A 23,914-nucleotide genomic window follows, 5' to 3' on the forward strand; every position below is an offset into this window, starting at 1 on the left:
ATCTTATTTTGATCTTTAACAACACATACATACATATATACATATATACATATATATATATGCTTAAGCAACCATTAAGACCGAACGACCATTCAACCAGTCGTTATGACACGCACTGACCACCAGGGTGCAGACGCTCAATTCAGGAGCTGCCCCCTGATAGTCAGTGCACTCCCATAGCATACCTCCTGCGGCCCCTCCCCCTGCCAGCCGGCCCCCCAATAGGCCTCAATTGCTGGCCAGGCTGAGGGATTACCCATGCGCAAATTCGCGCACTAGGCCCCTAGGGTAAGTATATTTTTAAAAAATACAATTAAGTAAGTCTGAACGTTGACTGTTTATCTGATATTAAGGATTCATAAATTTCTTGTAAGATTTCTTTTAATGTGTTAGGGTCCCCAAGTCCATCCTCAGGCTCTCTGATTTGCTAGGGCAGTGGTCGGCAAACTGCGGCCCCTTGAGTGTGGCTCTTTCACAAAATACCACGCGCAGGCGCGCACATACAGTCCGATTGAAACTTCGTGGCCACACTCAAGGGGCCCAAGAGCCGCATGTGGCTTGCGAGCTGCAGTGTGCCGACCACTGTGCTAAGGGAACTCACTGGATTCATTCTCACAAGATAGCAGATTGTCTGTTCCCAGGTCTATGATTTACTACAGAGACAGGATAAAAAGCAAAATCAGCAAAGGAAAAAGGCACATGGGGTGTTGTACAGAGGAAACCAGGCACAAACTCAAAGACTTCTCTCCCAGTGGAGTCACACTAACGTGCTTAATTTGTCCAGCAACAAGTGATAACCCATATGAAATACTATCTACCAGGGATGTACAGTGAAGAATTCCCACCCTAGCTGGTTTGGCTAAGTGGATAGAGGTTGGCCTGCGGGTTGAAGGGTCCCTCCCAGGTTCGATTCTGGTCAAGGGCACATGCTCGGGTTGCAGGCTCGGTCCCCAGTAGGGGGGGTGTAGGAGGCAGCCAATCAATGATTCTCTATCATTGATGTTTCTCTTTCTCTCTCTCTCTCTCTCTCTCTCTCTCTCTCTCTCTCTCTCTCTCTCTCTCCCTCCCTCCCTCCCTCCCTCCCCTCCCCTCTGAAATCAATTTAAAAATATTAAAAAAACAAAACAAAAAGAATTCCCAGTATTTTTAAGGGGCTAGTCATGTAGGCCCAGCACATACCAAAATTCCAGACTCCCAGAAGCAGATGTTTGGCATAAACCATATTGTTCACACAAACAGTTTAAGCACGGTGAACCATTTTTATCAGGGATTTTTCAGAAAATCCTCACCTAAAAGTAAAGTTCCCAAACACCAAAGGTCAACCGCACACAGGCCTTTTAAAAAAATAGGAGTCTCAAGTCTAATATGTTAGCTCTTTTCTACATACTTTAAAAAGAATGCTTTTAGTTATTTTGTCAGTTGAATGCTCTAAGACAGGGGTGGGCAAACTTTTTGACTCGAGGGCCACAATGGGTTCTTAAACTGGACCGGAGGGCCGGAACAAAAGCCTGGATGGAGTGTTTGTGTGAACTAATATAAATTCAAAGTAAACATCATTACATAAAAGGGTATTTTTTTTTTTTTTTTAGTTTTATTCATTTCAAACAGGCCGGATCCGGCCCGCGGGCCATAGTTTGCCCACGGCTGCTCTAAGATGTCAAAATAAAAATGAACCTACGAAAATTAGCAAGAACAGGACTCGGTAGCAAAGGTCCTTATCATGATGGTCTGTCAGTTTGAAAGGAAAGAAAGAGGTTGGGCTTTGAAAAGCATGAATGCCTGACAAACTCTTGGCCGGCCCAATGGTTAACTTTGGTCCAGAGACTGACCAAACAATTCCACATTGGGTAGAAACTGCCACGCCCTAGAACTGCTGCCATGCTTAGTCACTGGCTAGAGGATGTCCGGAAGATTGTGGCCTTGATCACTGTGGCTAAAAGTTATAAACTGACTGCATTCATTCCTTGTAGCTGGTCAGCAAGTTCTTTCTATGGAGTTTTGAGCAGTGTGCCCACTATAGGTACTAAAGCCATACACATAAGGTCATGTCTGGTTGAAATGATGTAAGGCTCCAGTGATGGCGAACCTTTTGAGCTCGGCGTGTCAGCATTTTGAAAAACCCTAACTTAACTCTGGTGCCGTGTCACATATAGAAAAATTTTGATATTGCAACCATAGTAAAACAAAGATTTCTATTTTTGATATTTATTTTATATATTTAAATGCCATTTAACAAAGAAAAGTCAACCAAAAAAATGAGTTTGCGTGTCACCTCTGACACGCGTGTCATAGGTTCGCCATCACTGGTTTAGGATTTACTTCAAAGTAATCCAGTGGTGCTTAGAAATGCTAGTATATAGATGGCCAGGAGTTCACAATGGTTGAAGCTGAGTGATGGGTTCATTATACTGTTCTCTCAACCTCTACATAAGTTTAAAGAATTCTACAATAAAAACAAAATGCTTTGAGGCTCAAGTTAATATCCAAACAAAAGGCACTTTCTTTCTACTTTTTGCAGTTTTCCCCTATATGTATATAACATTTAAAGAGTTAACACTCAAGGCTTAGAATAAGACAGGCAGCCTTCTGTCCCAGCCCATACACTCGATTCCTGTTCTCCAGATGCAACCATTTTTAATTCTTAAGCTCTTTTATTTACCTCTATATTTTTAAGTAACACACTTATACTTTTTAACTTTCAACTGTTATTCTACCCATCCCTCATGTACAGTTTACTTGCCTCCATCTTCCTTTCTCATAGTTACTAACACAAGACCCTGCTCCAAGTGTTCATATATGTTAACAATTCTTAGGATAGAGGTAGGTGCTATTCTATCCCTATTTTACACATGAGGTACAGAAGTGAAATAAGTTGTTTAGGAAGAAGAGAGATGATTCAAAATTCTGATCATTTGGCTCTAGACACATACTCCTACATTGACAAACTTTTTCTTGCTCTTAACATTATACAAACTAAGTTGGTTTGAATAATATTGATAAAAATCAATATTTTTAATAAAAGTTTTTACATGTTGACTAAATATTACAACTAAATAATGAAATGTGCTTTACATGTCCTTTCTTCCACTGATTTGTTTTCTGTTGATGCTTAACTGTTCTTTTTAGTTGCAACTTGCCGTTTTCTTGTGTACCCATCATTAATTTTTTTCCATTCTGCCAGTTTTAAAACTCCTCTACATTCAGACATTTCTGATACTCTACTAATCTTTTGGGCTTCAAAACATTTTAAAGACCTCTGTCCTATCATAATCTGGAAGCTTGCTGTAGGACTAGACCACAGATGTCATGGTAGGACCTCCTTTCAACATTTCCTGTATTGAATCCTACTTCCTGAATACATCTTCCTTTTGTTTTTTCCCCTCAACTTGAGTGGGGTGAAGAGTGGTTAAAATGCTCTTTCATATAAATTAACCAATCCTCTTGTTCTCAGCTTTACTTTGTATGCCTACCTCCAAGGTACCTGGTGAGTCCAAGGCCTGAGCCTCCCAAAGATTCTTCAATGCCAATTTACTTGCTTGTTGTTGGCTTCACATCCTTAGGTTTCAGCTTTCTCTTGACCTGCTAAGTTAGGTATCATTTATCCATTAGCTTACCTTCCAAAATGTTGCTGTTTTCTCTTCTGTGTCTTTTATTTCTATCCTATTTATTGTCCTTGGGGATTTACCCATTTATTTACCCATTTATTCTTTTACTATGTTCTAGGACAGTTTAAGGAGTGGAGACAAACATGCATCTTAATCTGTCAAGTTTACTAATAACTGGAAGTTCTTATTCATCTTGAGTTTCATTTACTACCCACCGTATACCTCCTACTCTCCAGTCATACTAATCACCCTTAGGTAACCCCATTATTTCCTACTTCTCTATCTTTGGTATCATATTCTTCAGGAATACAGAAGTATCTCTTCTACCTGTATTCTGAGCTCTGGGTACTCTAAATGCTGGGTGTGCATATTTCTATCACAGTATACTGTAAAACAGCAAGTTTTCATTAAGGAGCAGGTGTGCTCAAACTTTAGCATTTGCAGTATACCAAGGCCTACAAATATTTGAAAACACACAACTCATAAACAGAAAAGTTTGCTTTTATATAACTAAAGCTCTTAATCGAATATAATAAACTAGTGATGGCGAACCTATGACACGCATGTCAGAGGTGACACGCGAACTCATTTTTTTGGTTGATTTTTCTTTATTAAGTGGCATTTAAATATATAAAATAAATCTCAAAAATAAAAGTCTTTGTTTTACTATGGTTGCAAATATCAAAAAATTTCTATATGTGACACGGCACCAGAGTTAAGTTAGGGTTTTTCAAAATGCTGACACGCTGAGCTCAAAAGGTTCGCCATCACTGTAATAAACTATGACTACCGTATTTCAAAAAGATCTCCTTGATTATGCTGTGTCTCCTATTCTTCCTTTGAGAAGTCTTGATCTAGACCAGTGGTCGGCAAACTGCGGCTCGCGAACCACATGCGGCTCTTTGACCCCTTGAGTGTGGCTCTTCCTAAGCCTTAGGAGTACCCTAATTAAGTTAATAACAATGTACTTACCTATATAGTTTAAGTTTAAAAAATTCGGCTCTCAAAAGAAATTTCAATCATTGTACTGTTGATATTTGGCTCTGTTGACTAATGAGTTTGCCGACCACTAATCTAGACAGTTCCACAACTATGGGAACACAGAATTCTATGCAGAGCTAGTAACAAAAAGACTTTTTAAATATTATGTTGCGGTACTCTTAAAAATGAAAAACCTGTAATCAGCTCAACTGCTTCTTATAGTAGTAAGCAAGTCTTTTTTCTTTTTTAAGTAGTATAGGCAGTTCCCAACACAGCATTACCATCACCCCCACAAGTTCTAACGTGTGGTTGAAGATAACCAGTACAAATTAGTTCATGCAACTGATTTCTTCCAGCATTTGCACTGAGAATAACTGTACAAGAGACTGTATGAAATATTCTGGGAAATGTTGAAAGCTTGAACAACTTCTAAAACAGGGCTCAAGATATCCCAAAGGCCTGAAACACAGAGAGGTAGGAATGTATCAAGGCCAACTTTACCTACACTGAGCTGAGGGCGAACCCTGTACCTATAGAAGAATGAAAGTAGGGTTCTTCATTCTCTCGTACATGACCTCGTGTTCTCAGAATCTGAAGTCAAGGCATTATTCTAATATAGGTATAAAATAAATTGATAAACAAAATAATCATTGAGTGAAGTCTGGGGAATGATGTTTTAGGGCAACTGATTACGCACAATTTAAAAAATAGGTTTATTATAAAATGGTAAAACTACATTTCCTTAGGTGACTTTAAAGCAACAAATACTTTTAGAAAACTCAAACTGTACTAAGCAAAGTAGTAGAACTGAAATTTCCTCCTAAAACATGGTTTCCTGATGTTAATATGCTATAATAAGGACACCATTCATCTGGAGGCATGTTCTAGTTTAGCAAATCTTTAATGTCATACCACATGCAAAAGAAAGCATTTCTTATTCTAATAGATAGCGTTACTAAGTTTCATGCCTTAAATGTAAAACTTACTCACAGACAATTAAGAGTAACTTACTTATAACTGCTTACAGTAGCGCTTTATATATTACATAAAAATAAATCTCATTTGTAGAACACTAACAATGTTGGATAACTATATTAAGAATAATGGAAACAACATACTTAGGTTAAAAGATACCCATGCCAAAGATAAATCCATATTATTTAAAAATACTTACCAAATATCCTGGTTTTATTAATAAATAAGTGAAAATCAAAGAAAGAAATAAACCAACAAAAACTATTATTACTGGGTACTTTTCAAGGTTATTAGGAAATAACGAACCTAAGTCACATATTTACAGATGAGAAAATTAAAGCTGAAAGAGCTCAACCTAAACAAAAAAATTACCAATAAACCAAAGACCTAGAACTCAAACCAAATTCAAATGCCTGAACTATATAGAACCTGTAAGAGAACCACTGCTCTGTGTATTTAACAGGCCCCTGAGGTACCTGTTTGAAAAGCAGGTTCCAGGAACCTACCTCAGACCCACCCAATGCAGGGAGTAGGGATGTCTGGTGTCCCTCAGCAATCTGCATTTTATATACCTTACCTGGGTGAATCTGCAGTGTTGATGGCCATCTTTTTGAGAAAGACCAATGTAAAGGGATAATGTATATATTTGAAAAGGTAAAAATCAACTTGTATCTGTAAAGTCATTTTTCTAAGCACTATGTGATCTTTATAACACAACAGAAGAGCAATGGTTAAGGTCACAGACCTGTCTAACTTCTTCCGTCCTCCTTTTGATTATCATCCTTTCAGAATTCTGTAAGTCACAGAAAGTTAGAGGAATATTCTCAGTTTTGGGTAAATATGTTAGTAGCAACCAAGAAGCAATGGGGCAGACTGGTCATTGCAGCAGGGTTCTGGAACTAAAGCTCTCCTAGGTCCTCATACTGGAGATCAAGACACTTTGGCTTGGTCTTGATTTTTCCCCCATCAAAACCTAGAAATTTTGACATTGCTCAGAATTTTGGGGGGCTCTTGTTCTGATGTTTAAAGATGTCAGCTCTGCTTAGCTACAGACAATAATTATTCATACTTAAGATATAAAATCACTAACAAGAGTAGTTTTCTCAAATTCACCTTTTTTAACTGGACTGGACTGTAAGACCAAATAAAGCTACATCTTGAATCCTTAAAAGCAAGAAAGTATCAGAGAAGATTTTGAGATCTTGTTCAACAATATGTCAAATTCAGAAAGCTTATCCTAGAATGACTGCTATATTTAAGAGCCTAATTTAACAGGAAAACCAGGACTAAGCTCAGAACAAATATGCATCTATTATGAAGTATCCCCCCCGGCCCCAACTGAGAATATACCAACATTCCATAATAGATAAATTCCCCATAAACACATTATGGACATTGCTTTCTATGCAAAGTTAGTATAGATAAAGACATTGAGAAATGGTCCCTCATTTAAAGTCACACACATCATTTAGCTTGAATGAAATATAATTTCTTTTAGAAATAGACTTAATTCTAATATTTTTCTCTAAATGGAAACAAAATGGAAAAATCAACAAGACAACTAGACATGTACGAAAATAAGGATGAACACTCATAGTTGCCAGGTGTTACATATCATCTTCAGCCTTTAATAAAACATATTTACTATATTTAAACTGTCACTATCAATCCCTTTCCCCCATATTGCTCTTTAGTAGAAAATGCTTGATAAAAATGGGCCGAACATTCATTCCAATCAAGACAAATTTCATTACAAAAAAAATAAAATAAAATAAAAAGCCAAATAAATACTAAGGTACTGTGATTTGAGCTAGTATTATACCAAACTCAGGCCTACACCTTGGAATGTCTTACTCCATAGTTAAGAGTCCCTGAAACTAAAAATTTGATAACCCTTGGTTCATGCAATGTTTAAAGCTTCTTACTCTATTTCTACACTGTGCCATCTGTACAATACTTTATGCCAAACAATAATTTCTTTATTGACCAGAATCAGGTCCCAGATAGTTGTTTTCCTAGTTATTTCTTTTATACCTCAAGAAATAAAACTCAAAGCAAATCAAGAACTCTACTTGTTGACAGCAAATACTCAGATAGCTAAAGGCCCCACCCCTGTAGTTTCTTGCCTCTTTGCTATGGCATTCAGGAATCCAGGGACTGAGTACTAAGAACACAAATTATTCCAGCCTCGATTTACCAATATTGTCAGTCTTGGCCAATCTCAGATCTTAATATTATTCTGGTTGTTGGTTCTATTACCACCTACTATGGTAGAGAGCAGGATGATAGCTCATTTGAAATAAGCTATGTTTTCAAGTTAGCCACAACCATGTCAGAAGTATTAGGAAAGTAAAGATTAAAGGGATCCCTTTTAACACCTTCTCACCCATCCTGAAAATCTGTGTTAACACCCAAGTCTTTTAAGACATTTTTGTGGTAGGAAAAATCACAACCACGTTAGGATCTTGAACACTTACACTCAATAAGGATTTGGTAGCATAATATAGGCACACATGGTAAGTATCACTTGAATGAGAATGTAAGTTCATTTAGTGTGTTGAATAAATACTAAATCCTTCAGAACAGTAACTTTTATAGTAGGATTTTGAAAATAAAAATAATTCAGTGTTAGAAAAGTTAAGTTCTTAATACTATCTTCATATAAACATTTTATTGGGGAGTTACTGCTGGGTATGAGGTTTGGGGAGGTGGAGGCGATAAAAATGTTCCAAAATTAGTTTGTGGCAATGCACAATCCTGTGAATACACTTAAAACCAACAAATTGCATTCTTTAAACGGATAAATTGTGAACTATCTCAATAGCAAGCTATTTAAAAAAAAAAAAAAATCAAGTCCTAGCTGGTTTGGCTCAGTGGACAGAGCGCTGGCCTGCAGATTGAAGGGTCCTGGGTTCGATTCTGGTCAAGAGCATATGTCCGGGTTGCAGGCTCGATCCCCAGTGGGGGCATGCAGGAGACAGCCGATCAATGATTCTCTCTCATCATTGGTGTTTCTATCTCTCTCTCCCTCTCCTTTCCTCTCTGAAATCAATAAAAATATATTTTTAAAAAAATATATTTCAACCTCATTCTAATAGCTATTACATTATGTTTTATATACTATCTAAAATATTAAAATCTATACAAAAAAGCCTTATAGAGGAATAAACATACTAAATTAAGCCAGGTATTAGGCTACCAAAAACAACAAACCACTTAGGAGCCAGAGATAACTGAGCATTAAGGAGCCCTTATTATAAATATTAAACAAACAAACAAGTAGTAATAGACTGAATAGACCCCTAAATGATTTCTTCAAAAAGACTATTATTTGAAAACAATCTTGAAATGGAAGGCTTTGCTTCTATAAACAAAACATTAATGAAGTCCTCAATAGCATGAGCACTTACTCATCATACTCGATACGATAAATAACATCTTCATCAGCAGCAACAGAGTCTGAATTAGACGTAGAGGGTACATTGTCCAATTTATTTGTGCTTTCTTTGGAATTATGATTTACATTTCCATTAGTCCTTTTACAAGAACTGCCATTCTTCAGGGGAGTTTTGCCACGAGAATGTTCATCAGAAGCTCTAGTAATACTATGTATACGTGCTTCAAACCAGGAACCCAAGTTGACATCTCTGACATCCACCAATTCATTTACCTAAAAAAGTTTAAAATTAATTAATGAAGTGTAATTTCATCTACTGCTTTAAAAACCTTAGTATAACGTAGGTTATTTTCATAGTTATCACGGTTATGAATATTTGTAGCTACTCATGCTTAAAGTAATTTCAAAGATTAGATCAAAACTATTCTTTTTATATACTCTAAAAATGCATTATTTACTAGTATAAAAATTAACTTTCCTTTTTAAAAAATTGTATTGTTGAAAGTATTACATATGTCCCCTTTTTCCTCCATTGACCCCTTATAGCCTGTCCACACCCCTGCCACAGCCTTCACTCCCCCTATTATCTATGTCCATGGGTTATGCCTATATACATACAAGTTCTTTGGCTGATCTCTTCCCACCTACTCACCCACCCCTGACTTCCCTCTGAGGCTCTACAGTCTGTTCCATGCTTCTATGACTCTGGATCTATTTTGTTCAAATCCGTTATTTACTAGTATGAAAATTAACTTTCCTCCAAATTTCCTTCAATGAAATGTGTGCTGAAATGGTGTTTTCTTTGACTTCTCTGATGTCTACACTTGACTTTTAAAAATATGAAAGTACTCAAGGGTATTCTGGAAAGTCATTCAATAAGAATGTCACTAATGAGCCCCAGCTGGGTGGCTCAGTTAGATGGAGCAACCTGTACACCAAAATGGTTGAGGGTTCAATCCCCAGTTGGGATGCAACCGATTGATGTGTGTGTGTGTCTGTCTGTCTGTCTCTCTCTCCCCTTCCTCCTCCCCCTCCCCCTCCCTCTCCTTCCCCCTCTAAATCAATAAGTATATCCCCAGGTGAGGATTAAAAAAAAATTTTTTTTTAAAAAAAAGAATGTTACTAACAAAAAGCCAAGAGTTTAAAGTGTTATGATTGTGTTATTAATTTGCTCCATTAATATCTTCAGAATCCTAAAGATAACTTACACAGTCAGTCCAACCAGAAAACAGTAAAGTATTAAACTGAAAATAAAACTCAAAAATGAAGAAATTGTGCACATGTACAAAGGGAAGAATTTAGTGAACCCATTTATACAAAATAGGTAAGTTCTACCAGTTAGTAACTCACTAGCAAATGCATTATTACCTCAAAAACCAGATAAAATGAACAGAGCTATATGACGCAAGACAGATATAGTCAAGTCTAGTGGATGATCCAGAATTAACTGTGCAATGTAATAAAAGGAAAAACAGTATACCAGAAGTTGTTACAATATGAAGCTGGTTACTAAAAACAAACAAACAAACAAACAAACTCTCCTAAAAAATCTGAGGAAATTGGTCTAAAGGTCAAGGCCCTTTCAGCAGAAAAAAACCAAAAGACATCCCTTTAACCTGACCACTTAAGGTATCCAAAAGAATTCTGACATTTGGGGCAGGAGTAAGAGGGCAGTATATGCTAAAAGTTAAATACCCATATGCCAGATATTATGCAAGGCTCCTTTATTTAGGCTTGTCCAATTCTAACAACTAAGACTTCCGATTTTACAAGATAAGGAAACAAAGTTAACTTGCTCCACTGAAAGCTAATGAAATATAAAGCTATGATTTGATGACATCTTGACCTTGAAGCTTATGTTTTTGCCATGAAATGACAAGATGGGTAAACAACTTTAAAGGTTAACTGATGAACTAAGAAATACGATATTAAAAATATAAAAAGGTTTCAAACCACCCAGCTAATATAGAAGGTAGAGAGAATACAGACAAAACAAAAATTAACTATCACTACCAGAAGAAGTACCACATTTGACCAAAGACACTGTATGTAGTAACATGGCAGCAATGAAACATCTTGAAAAACATAAGGTTCAATGTATCATAAGAATGAAGAGTTTAGGAGAGAAGGAAAAGATCTAAGGGCCAACCAGGCTAGATATAACGAAGATCAGAGATGGAGCATGGTATACACTGCATAAATTAACTCATGCATTAAATGGACACAGGGTCTTTTTCTTCCATAATAGCCACTGACAAGTGTAAAGAATTTAATTTCTTTCTTTCTTTTTTTTCTTTTATTAATCTTTACCTGAGGATATTTTTCCATTGATTTGTTAGAGAGTGGAAGGGAGGGGGAGAAACAGAGAGAAACACACATCAATTGGTTCCTCCCGCACAAAGGGGATCTCAAGGTACGAGCCCTTGACCGGAATCAAAACCAAGATCCTTCAGTCCAAGGGCCAAGGCTCTATCCACTGAGCCAAACTGGCTTGGTAGAATTTAATTTCTTACAGGCAAAACAAAAAATAGATAAAACAAAAAATAATGTTAACGTCTATAATACTTGAGAGAATAAACTGAAGCTACTACTCTTTCAGAGCAAATCAAAATGTAAGGGTTTCATATCACACTACACAATTATTATTCTAGAAAAGAATGGAGCATATAGTTGATACAAAAACAGTCACAGCAAAAATACACTTAGCAATATAAACCTTGCTATGGAAGAGTATGAGGTACAAATGGAATACTTAATTTGCATATGAAAAATAAGAAACTAGCATGCAGATCTAGTGTCTGGATAACGTAGTATTTGGAAATACAATTAGAGCTAACAGAAATCTATGTCAATCTAAAAATACTGTCATTGCTTAAACATCACACTTAAAAGTAAGGCATTCTTTGAGTAACCCTACATTTATAACTAGAAACAAGAACTACAAATTCTCCTATAAAGTATAATTACCCACTCATGATATGCATATAAACTGTATGGAAAAAATGCTTTTAAATTCAGAAGTTTCTGAACATTACATAGACATTCTTAGGCAAAATCTGAATGGGTCAAAATGTCTATAAGAAAAAGGTTAAAACTCTTTTGTAAAATCTGTGTTTTGAAGACAGTTCAGAAGAGAATACTTGTTTCCTTGGCAGTATCCTCTGTTTTCATGTTAATCATAACTTTCTTAGTAATCCAGTTGAAATCAAGAACTGAAAAAGTCCAAAGCCACTGCATGTACACCACCAAGAAGTTAACCCTAATGTAAACTATGGACTGAGGGTGATGGTATATCAACGTAGGTACATCAATTCTAGCAAATGTACCACTCAGGTAGGGGATTTGATAATGAGGAAGGCTATTCATGTGTTTTGGCAGGGGGTATATGAGAAATCTCTGTATTTCCCACTAAATTTTGCTGTGAACCTAGAATCGCTCTAAAGTGTTAAGTCTATTGCCCTGGCCAGATAGCTGCGTTGGTTAGAACGTCATCCCTATGCACCAAGCTTATGGGTTTGATAAATGCTCAGGGCATATATAAGAATCAATCCATGAAAACGAAATAAGTGAAACAACAAATTGATGTTTCTCTTCCCTTCCCTTTCTATCTCTAAAATAAAAATGTAAAAATAAAATGTAAAGCCTATAAAAAACCTAAAAACTAAAAAGTAATTATAGCCAGAAGAGAGCAATGAAAAAGCAGACAAGATGACAAAGAGAAATATGTGGGGGTTGGGAACAGTGTCTCAAGTGTACCGATGGACTTTAGTTTTAATGGAGGTAAATGACAACACAGAGAGACTAATACCACTGGAAGAATTAATGTATCTATCTCTCTCCCCCTCTCCCTTCCTCTCAGAAATCAATAAAAATATATTTTAAAAAACCCCAAACACTTTCTAATAATAAACTATTCCGTTTCATGACAAAGTATACATGACCAAGGTACTATATTCTTTTAATATATATGTTGGGGTCCAGCCCCAGCAGGTCCAGGGGTTCCCCAAGGTGTGGACGGAGTCGGCGAGGAAGGAATGACACGGAAACACCGTTCGGTTGATCAGCAGCCTAGCCAGGATCTCTAGCCAGGATCTCCAGTCAAGTTCTGTCTAGGTTCTCCAGCCAGGTTCTGTCGCCAGGTTCGGTCTTTTATTGTCTTGTTACATCTGTATTTATACCAGTTGATTTTAATCCTATCAATTTCTATTCCAAAGGCCAGGGTGTTTCTTATCTCCATTCCAGGGAGTAAAGATTATGTAGCTTAAGGGTGATTGTTCGTAGTTAAAGTGATTAACTACCAGTCTGGCATTTAGTTAAGGGGTTTTATTCCCTCCCTAACTTCATGGAAAAATCCCTACCTGGGGAAACAACCTTTCTCAGAGAGGTGACCTTGGTTAAAACACATAGCACCAAGAAGGTGAGCAAACATTAGGAAGAGTATGCCATATACGCCAGGTCCCTTGAAACATATGCTGTGCAGATGTTTCTTCCCTGCAGTGACTGTGTCAAGCAGCAAGGATGGACCAGCTTCCGGCATATATAGTCACAGTTTTATTTGCTAAATATAGCTTAAGCTTTATATGAATATGTTAATAATATTGGTATGCTTTTTGTCATGTTTTGCCTTGGCTGGTATGCTTCTGTGGTTAGAGCTTCAGCCCTGAGACCAAAGGGTCATTGGTTCAATATCTCAGTTGTAAGGTTGCAGGTTTGAGCCCCGGGCCCTGATCAGGGCTCATGTGTGAGGCAACCAATAGATGTATCTTTCTCACGTTGATGTATCTTTCTCACGTTGATGTTTCTCTTTCTCTCTCTCTGCCACCCATCCTCCTCCATACCCTCCACTCTCTCTTAAAAACAAAAACAAAACAAAACAAAAAAAGGAAAAAATATCCTCAGGTGAGGATTTAAAAAAGTTATTATTTTTATATATATATATATATAAAAAAAGCCTCCCATTTCTTTATGTTGTGGGTCAATTTAGGTACTATTATAGGTATCTATTCTTTATAGGCTTAAAGCAATTCATCGATGTAGCCACCCTGGCCAGGTACTTTTAGATATTTCACTTCATCTACCAATTTTTAATTTAAATTTTTTAAAAAATATGTATTTTTATTGATCTCAAAGAGGAAGGAAGAGGGAGAGAGATAGAAACATCAATGATGAGAGAGAATCACTGACTGCCTGACTCCTGGACGCCCCTACTGGGGATCAAACTGGAAACCCGGGCATGTGCCCTCACCTGGAATCGAACCCGGGACCCTTCAGTCCACAGGTCGATGCTCAATCCACTGAGCCAAACCAGCCAGGGCCCAATTTTTAATGTTTAACCTTGAAAATGCTCTGAAAATAAATAAATGAGTCTCAGTCCCAATTTATCTCAACTGATAAGAAAGGAGCTATAAGGATAGGATGAAACAAAACTGTCATCCAATTATTTCTACAAAACTTATTAGAACAGAATTTGAAAAAGTCGCTAATTGCAAAGGTCAATAAATAAATTGCATTTCTATATATCAACAAATAAATCACAATTTTAAAAGATAACCGTTTATAATAGCATCAAGAAGCTACTAGAAATCAAAACAAGATATGTAAAGAGAAAACTAATTAAGATGTCAACGACCTAGATTAATGGAGACATCTATCAAGTTCATGAAAGAAGGACTATTGAAAAGATGTCAATTCCAAGCTGATCTATATACAATCCCCATCAAAATCCCTCCATTATTGCCCTGACCGGTTTGGCTCAGTGGATAGAGCGTCGGCCTGCGGACTCAAGAGTCCCGGGTTCGATTCCAGTCAAGGGCATGTACCTTGGTTTCGAGCACATCCCCAGTAGGGGGCGTGCAGGAGACAGCTGATCGATGTTTCTAACTCTCTATCCCTCTTACTTCCTCTCTGTAAAAAATCAATAAAATATATATTTTTTAAAAAATCCCTCCATTATTATTTCTCTGTAGTTTTGACAAGCTAATTCTAAAATTTTACATGCAAGTGTTAAAGCCAAAAACCAAGACACCTTTGAAAAGGAATTAAATTTGGAGATGGAGAAAAGGGAGATATCAAAACAACATTATAGTACTTAGAACACTGTGGGCACAGGGGATAGATGGGCAAACAGACCAATGGAATACAGTACAGAGCAGTTTGGCAGTATCCTGTGAGTGAACAACCAGCACTTCTATTTCTAGATAAAAATTCCTAGAGAAATTCTTGAGCACTCACACCAAAATACAAATAGGTTTACAGCAGAACTGTTTAAAACAACTAAAAGTGGAAACAGTTCAAATGGCTAATAATCACAGGTAGACACATATATTGTGACATGTTAATAAAATGAAATAATATAGAAGTGAAAAATAAAGCGTTAGCCCTAGCTGGTTTGGCTCAGTGGATAGAGTGTCATACTGCAGACTGAAGGATCCCAGTTTCATTTCTAGTCAAGGGCACATGCCTGGGTTGTGGGCTCGATTGGGGGGGGACGGGGGGGAGGCGGGGCGTGCAGGAGGCAGCGGATCAGTGATTCTCTCTCATCACTGATGTTTCTATCTCTCTCTCCCTTCCTCTCTGAAATCAATAAAAATATTTAAATAAGTAAATAAAGCTTTATGCAGAATCTCTCAAAGTTGAGAAAAAGTGGAATTCCATTATATAAAATCCAAATACTGGCAAAAGAAAACATTGTTCAGAGATATATACATTAACAACACTATAGAAAAACAAGAAAATGATCATAAAAGTCAAAATAAGTAGTTTACCTTGTTCAGAGAGGGAAACGTGTTATTGGTAAGGGCATATAAGAGGCTTTAAAAAGGAATTGGCATCATTCTACTTCTTAACCTTGGTGGAATTATACAGGTATTTGCTTTATTATGCTTTAAATTCTACCTATATATTTTACATTTTTAAAAGACTGTAAAAAGTATTAACAGCCCAATCTTTACTTTCAAATGGTAATCAATGTACATATTCACAACATCCTGAAGAGAATAGAGTAACAAGAATTTTTAAAACATTTTATCTTATTTTATTTTACTAAAAAATTTTTTTCAAAACCCCACACTTTTTATTGATTTCAGGGAAGAAGGGAGAGAGAGAAAGAGACAGAAATATCAATAAGAGAGAATCATTGATCGGCTACCTCCTGCATGCCCCACACTGGGGATTGAGCCAGCAACCCTGGCATGTGCCCTGACCAGGAATCGAACCATGACCTCCTGATTCGTAGGTCAACACTCAACCACTGAGCCATGCTGGTCAGGCTAAACAGTTTTTAACATTGATTTTTAGAGAAACATCAATGTGAGAGTAAAACTTCGATCTGGTGCCTCCAGCACCCCCCCGCCCCCCGCCCCCCAGCACCAGGAATTGAGCCTGAAATCTAGGCATGTGCCCTGACCTGGAATCAAACGGGCAACCTCTGAGTCACAATAGCCAGGGTACAACTAACAAGAATTCTGAATACAACATACCTTATACAGTCCAATGCCAGGATCAATAAGAAAATCACGAGCTGATGTAGGCGGCTGACTGGAAGATCTCACTCTTGGTGCTTTCTTCACTTTAGGTGGATTATCAGAACAGGGTTTGGCCTTAACATCACTCTGTTTAGACGTGCTAGGAAGATCAGAATCTGGGCGAGCTAGTAGCTGAATTATATCATTCAGTCCAACATCATAGTCAAATAAAGTATATCCATCTTCCAACTAGAAACAAAAGATAGAAAAGATTAAAATGCTTCTCTCAAAACTTGATTTTTCTTTATCTTTAGGTACCCAAAGGTCCTAGCCAAATTATTAAAATAAAATGCACAGCATTGTAATCTAGTGATCCTGAAACTATTCATCTATTACTGTATGGCCTCTGATGTCAATATCTTCTCAAGACTTCAATAAATTAAGAATTATTTCATATTAGCTATAGGGTACACTGATAGCCACTGAAATAAAAAACAACAACACATCATTGCTGTTGTGACCCCATCACCTAAGAAGAAAAAAAATCTAGATTTCTCACCAAATTTTATTTCAATGAACAGTGCCTGAATCCACTGAAAGTAAAAAGTTTTATGAAAGTGACTTTTTTATGACCTTGTGTTCATAAAGACATTAAAGTAACCATTTCATCTTTCTGAAGATTATTAAATTTTTTTTAAATCAAGCAGGAAAAAACACTTCAAGCAGGATTACAGTTCTTGCTCATGCTATTCCACTTGCCTAAAGTTCTCTAATTCCATCCATTTCTTTCTTTTTTTTTTTTTTTTTTTTTTGAGAGAAAAACTGATTGGTTATGTTCCACATGCACCTGAATGGACCACCACCACTTGGGTGTATACCCTGTCAGGGAATGGAAACTTGCAAGGGATGACACTCCAATCAACTAAACCACACTGGCCAGGGCCCATCCATTTCTCAAGCTTGTAAGTTACATCATGAAAAATCTTTCAGGTTGAATAAATTATCCTGCAACTTACCCATATTTTGGCAAGGTCTCTATAATACACTGAATTGTGTCAATCCAAATATTTGATATCCTAATACCATCTATATCAGAATGTGACACTTGGCAACACGGTCTTTACAGAAGTAATCAAGTTAAAACTAGGTCATAAAGGTGGGTCCCAATCCATTGTGATTGGTATTCTTACAAAAAGTTGAAATTTGGCCCTGGCTGGTGTGGCTGTTGGTTGGAGCGTCGTCCCATACATCAAAAGGTGGTGGGTTCCATTCCTGGTCAGGACATATACCCAAGTTTCAATTTGATCACAGGTCGGGGCATGTTTGGAGGGCAACTGATCAATGTTTCTTTCTCACATTGATGAGTGTCTCTGTCTTCCTCTCCCTCAAATCAATAAAAACATATCCTCTTGGTGAGGATTTAAAAAAGTAGATACAAAGTTGAAACTTGGATAGAAAGACACACAGAGGGAAGGTGCAAAGGCACACAGGGAGGAAACAACCATATGACTGGAGTGTTACTACAAGCCAAAGAACATTAAAGATTGCTAGCAACCACTAATAGCTAAAGGAAGCAAGGAAGATTCTTCCCTAGAGCTATCAGAGAGTGAAGGGTCCTGCTGATGGGACATCTTGATTTCAAAAGGATAGCCTCCAGAACCCTGACACAAAAATGTCTGTGGTTTTAGGTTTTGGTACTATGTTACAGAAGCCCTAGGAAACTAAGTCTCCATTTGTTTCTTTGTAAAATTCGCTGGCCATTTCACTATGATACAATAAAACTAAACTCCTTCAAGATTAGAACTATCATTTCCCTAGGCACATCAATCATTTAATTGTTCATTTCCCCTTCTTTTACGCAATTACCTATCACCATCTACAACTCTATCACGGTAAGACCATGTTTAAGAAGTCAACTGAAGAACAAAAGTCTGCCCTTGAATGATAAACTTAGTAACGTATTAGATTAAGTAATTGTAATTCAAGTGGTCCAGAAACACAATCCTGCACATTACAGGTGTTCACAATTCTTAAGTAGAACAAGAGATCAAGAAATTCATAAAATTCCCAGTGGGGAAATTAAATTAAGACACTATCTCACGGGTTAGTTAATATACTTATTCCAAATAAGTGAAAGGAGTCTTCCAAAAGCCAGTAAGCAGATATTCCCTTATAGGGATGGCAAAGTTAATATTGTTTACCTTATTAAAAGACAAACAAGAACTCCCTCTAATCCTGAACTTCTGGGTTAAAAATGAAAGGTAGGAAAAAACCATACATTCACACCTTCATTTTGACACTTCTCCAAGATCACACCCCCCACCCCATGAAAACAGAACGCAATAATTCTGGAACAGCTGAAAAAAACACAATTTAATTGAACATACAACTGTTGCATATTATTATTTTAAAAAATGGAAGTGTTTAAAATAGAAAACAAAAACACCTCTCCAATAGCACAGAATGTGCAAGTTAACTGGTAGGGCATTCCCTAAAATGATGAGCTGTTATGGTGGTATAATACTTGGAAATCCAACGTGTTTCCATAAACATTTTTTTCCACTGAAATTTGAGGCACAAGAGTCAGAGGGACATTGAGGGTATTCTTATATACTCAACCCCTTTCACTAGTTTCTACCAAGTCAGTAAATACAAGCTGCTTCAAAGGGCACTTGGTTTGAAAGGAAAAGTAATGCCTGAGTGAATGTCAGAGTGAAGCACTAAGCATATTCAAGGCATGAGGCCCTATAATAGAAGTTAAGCTCACATTAACATGTAACCATCTTTCCAATTATGTATGCTTACTATGAGAGCCACTTTGACCCATATTATCCACTCCCTTCCCTAATTCATAGCTATCTTTCCAGTTTTCCTAAAAGTTATTATCTATTTCACATCAAGTTCCACATAGCTAAGCCACTGTTAAGAATTGTAAAAAAATGTGGGAATGATTTGTTACTGGAAAAGTACTGAAGTTCTCCTAAATTTAACAGTGCAGACTAAAAGTTACCTGTCACTTAAACTATACTCTGAGTGGGAAGGGGGTTGGGTCACTTAGAAATTACAAACACCTATGAATTTCAGGCACGTAACTCATAGTTCCATCAATGTCTCATAGCAGAAAATGTTTGAGAACTGCCTGCCTAGAAGACGGAGGCCCAACATTTATAATGCTAGAGAGGCAGGAATGGTCCTAGAATTTTGTTTTGCTAGACTGCACTCTTTAAAAAAAAAAAAAAAAAAAAGTATTTTTTATTGATTTCAGAGAGGAAGAGGGATAGAGAGATAAAAACATCAATGATGTTTCATGTACCTTTCACTTATAATATATACAACAGATAACACACAAACACAACCTTTAAATAGACAAACATTTTTTACTTTGTAGTCTGTGTAAAAAGTCCACAGGCAGCCGAAACCGGTTTGGCTCAGTGGATGGAGCGTCGGCTTGCGGACTGAAGGGTCCCAGGTTCGATTCCGGTCAAGGGCATGTACCTGGGTTGCGGGCACATCCCCAGTAGGGGATGTGCAGGAGGCAGCTAATCGATGTTTCTCTCTCATAGATATTTCTAACTATCTCTCTCCCTTCCTCTCTGTAAAAAATCAACTACTACTCAGTTTTTCTTCAGTTTTGGTTCATAGCTCTTATCTACCATCTACTCTATGGTTATCTCTAAGTGGTACAGGGGAAAGAATGAAAAGAGGATTTTTTCAAAGTAGGAAAAGCTCTGGATTCTCACTAGATTTAGAGATGCACCAATGCAACTTCTTTTTAAAATATATATATTTTTATTGATTTCAGAGAGGAAGAGGGAGAGAGAGATAGAAACATCAATGATGAGAGAGTATTATTGCTCGGCTGTCTCCTACATGCTCCTACTGGGGATGGAGCCTGCAACCCAAGCATGTGCCATTGACTGGAATTGAACCCCTGACCTTGCAGTCTGCAGTCCAACACTATCCACTGAGCCAAACCAGCTAGGGCGTAACTTCTTAAAAAAAAACCACACAAAACAAACAAAAAAACCACCAATCCCCAAGGTGCTTCACACTCAACCCCCACCCCTCATAAGAGAATACCCAAATGAGGTTACCCTACTTTAACCAGAACTTAACCTTGAATTGCTAATTCTCCACTTTGACCCTCAAAAGTGGAGTCAATTAAATAGCTTCTCGATTTTAATTTGCATACAGATCACCTGGGGTCCTTGTTAAAAGACAAATTCTACTTCTGTGTGAGGCTCCCAAGGTGAAGTTAATGCTGCTGGCTCTGCTGACCCAGGGACCATATTTTGAATAGTAAGAAACTAATAGGAGATTGACTATCATTCAATTTTCATTTTCAAACTCTGGTGTTCATCAGACTCTCCTGTGGGATCTTGTTAAATTTAACTACTTGCAATTCTGGGGTGAGCTCAACATCTATAATAAAATATCCACAAGTGATTCTGATACACATTAAAGCAGTGTATGAGGCCCAGAAATCAGGATTTTAAAAAGATTCCCAGGTGATTCTAATGTGCAGCCAAGGTTGAGAACCACTGCACCAAATGGTAAAAGCAGCTGGTATAACAAAGGGGAAAGGGTACCATTTACATCATGGACAGTGTAAACTTGTTTTTAACATTTTTCACTATGGCAGTAAAGCCTCTTGAAGAAGGGGTGCCTTTTCCTAATAAGTATGAAGTCATTTTACAAGATAAGGGCAGTCCTGTGACACCAATCCAGTAGTTGCCCGCTACAGACATACTACCCTATCTATGCACTGTGAACTCCAAAGAAGGAAGATGGAGATAATAATCACTGCCATGACAACTTGTAATCTCATAAGGAAGCAAACACAGCTGGAGCAGTGTCCTTCCTTCTCAGTCTCCTACTCAATGAGCATCAAAGGCCCATTCCTTATCCCTATTGGTTTATCACTGAGCTGAAAAAAAAAAAAAATTAAAAGTACTTTATCAACTGTCCTGGGGAAAGAAGCACAAAAGGTTTTATCCCAAACACTTCCCCGAACCTGGAACCAGGTACCTGGTTTACTGGAAATTTATTGTGTTATACTGAATTTAACCCAACCTCTACCTTTTCCTCAAGGCAACCAGGTGCATACTCTTTTAGCATGTCTGACATGGGGGTTGTGACCAGGAATACATTTCTCATGCTTCATTTCCATCACTGGTGCTGAAATCACCAAAGCATCCCAGGCATTCATGTACTATTGTCCCTAGTACAATTCCCAAGACTTGATTTCATGCTTTTCACCTTTGACCAAAATACTAAAAGGTACCAGCCACCGGCAGTACAGCAATATAAATCTACATAGTGTTTTATACAATTATTTCAAAAGCGAAGTTTATAACTAAATTGAACACCCGCTTTTATTACAAGTCAAACACTAAAGGATCAATATACACTGGCTGCAAGAACAGAGTAAAGCGACAACATTTATTTAAAAACAAATTAAAATAACCTCAGGGCTCACTCTTAGAGAGTAATCTTGTTACTCTCAAATTTCTGGGCAGATTTAGAAGCATATCAAGGGTAGGAAAATATTCCTTTCAAATCCTTTGTGGTTGTAGGAAAACGGCTACCACCGAATCCAAGAGAGCTACATTTATTTCAAACCGCAGGATCAGAGCCAAACTGTGGTCCATCAACGGTTGAACGCCAACTTTTTCAGTGGGTCAACATAAAAAATAAAAAAAAAAGACAAGAAAAATAGGATGTGTCTGAGTCTCCGGTACAGACCGAGAGAGACTTGCGGGATAGGAAAAACCTCCCATGGGCCCGTGCACGGCCATACCATACAAGCGACCAGAGACGCCCATAGATTCGTGCACCGCCAAAAACACTTCCAGCCTTTCGCGCTGTGCTCCAGCTGCCCGGTTAAAAACAGGTGAGGAGACTATTCAGATTGGCGACCAGAAGAGCACAACAGTCTCTCACGTTCCCTTCCTGTCCGGGAATAACCTTTTGGGCCTATACTGGGCAGCGGAACCCCGGTCCCGGGTTCCATCAACAGCTCCCCCAGCCCAGGTCTCTAATCTTCCCCGAGAGAGACAGACTGCAACTCGAGGAGGCGGCGAGGGACGGGGACCCAAAGTTCTGGAAACCTTGCAAATCTTCAGTGTTTACAAATCCCTTCCACACCGACGAGGCAGAGCTAGGGTTCTGGTGCCCGGTAGGTTAAGTTTCCCCCCCTCTTATTCGGGAGCCGGAGCGCGAAAAGAGCCGTTAGCCGGCTCAGCGCCGCCGGGAGCCCGAGCCGCCGGCCCTCCCCACCTGCACTGTGGCATGGCCGCCACGGCCCGCTGTTCTCCCCGCCCTCCAGGGGCCCCTGACCCCGCTGAGCGCGGGAAGCGCAGGAACCCACGCGCTCTGGGCGGCTGCCGCCCCCACTGGAAAGGGCAGCGGGGGCTCAGGGCTCTAGGCGCCCTCGCTTCGGACCTCGCCGGGCGCACCTGCACTCGGGGCTGGCGGGGCCCCGGCTGCGCACCCTCAGCGGGCCCAGGCCCCGCGCTTTGAGGCTCGCGGGCTGCCCACTCCAAGTGGGGCCAGGTGTGCTCCGCGCGCGCGGGGCACCCAGCCCTTCGGCCCGCCCGGTCCACGCATCCTGGAGGCGCCCCGCTGCCCTCGCCGCGGGCTTCTCGAGGGCTGCGGTGGGCGCGCTCACCTGCTTGCCCCGATAGAAGAGGCGCTGGCACTCGGGCCGCACGTCGAACAGCGCCCAAACCCGCTCGCGCAGCTCCTCGATTGTGGCTTTGCGAGACACGTCCTCGATGGTGCGCGTCTGGGAGCCGTCGATGGTGCGGACCTGGATCCACATCTTGGCGCCGGGAAAGGGGGCTGGCTCCGCTTTGTCTCCCCCTGCGCTTAGGGCGCCGCGCCCCGCCTGGCTTGCGCCGCTTCCCGGTGGCTCCGGCTCTCCGCGGGCGAGCGCGCGCACGAGCGAGGAACACCGACCAGACGCCGGGCCCGATAGGCGGCCGCGATCCTAGATCGCGTACCCACCCAGCGGAGATCGGAACGAAAGGAAACCGGAACCAGACCGCGGTGCCGCTGCTGGAGCCGCCGCCTCACAAATAGGAAGGAACCTCGTCTGCGCCGCGCGGAGTGTTTACTTATAGAGCTTTAGCTCCCACATGGAGGTCACGGCGCCAACCCGGATCTCGCGAGATCCACACCGGGCTCCGCCTTAAAAAGGAAGCGCCCGGGGAAGTGGCGAGGGAACTACATGGGCTGGAAGGCGGGGCGGAGGGGCGGGGTTGCCCAGAGCCGTTAACTTGCTCCTTCGCTGGCACCTGGGTTCTGGGCACGCCCTCTAGCCTTCGGATTTTGAGCGGTTACGAGGCCGTCCACGATGGTTGCAGTTTTGGTCCTTGTTACGGGACACTGGGGGCGAGCGACCCCTCAGTTGTAGCGGGTACGGTTCTGTGGTTTAAAAAAAAACACCGAACATAAGAACCTGGCGTGCGCTTGTATAATCAGCGGGCGGC

At 39.4% G+C, this 23,914-nt stretch overlaps 1 protein-coding gene across 1 annotated transcript in view; it reads right to left on the minus strand.

The window, feature by feature from the left end:
* UHRF2 (ubiquitin like with PHD and ring finger domains 2) overlaps positions 1–23,566 on the minus strand; it is a 63,867-nt gene extending 40,301 nt beyond the window's left edge. Inside the window, exons 1-3 of the mRNA XM_081103411.1 lie at positions 23,092–23,566; positions 16,437–16,670; positions 8,972–9,231 (exon numbers count right to left, since the gene is read on the minus strand). Coding sequence (XP_080959537.1) covers positions 8,972–9,231; positions 16,437–16,670; positions 23,092–23,244 — 647 coding nt within the window. The 5' untranslated portion in view covers positions 23,245–23,566. The remainder of the gene's footprint in view (positions 1–8,971; positions 9,232–16,436; positions 16,671–23,091) is intronic.
* Positions 23,567–23,914: the final 348 nt, after the last annotated feature.

This window comes from Myotis nattereri (genome assembly GCF_964212035.1).
Source record: "Myotis nattereri genome assembly, chromosome: 12".
In the NCBI taxonomy this organism is placed as follows: Eukaryota; Metazoa; Chordata; class Mammalia; order Chiroptera; family Vespertilionidae; genus Myotis; species Myotis nattereri.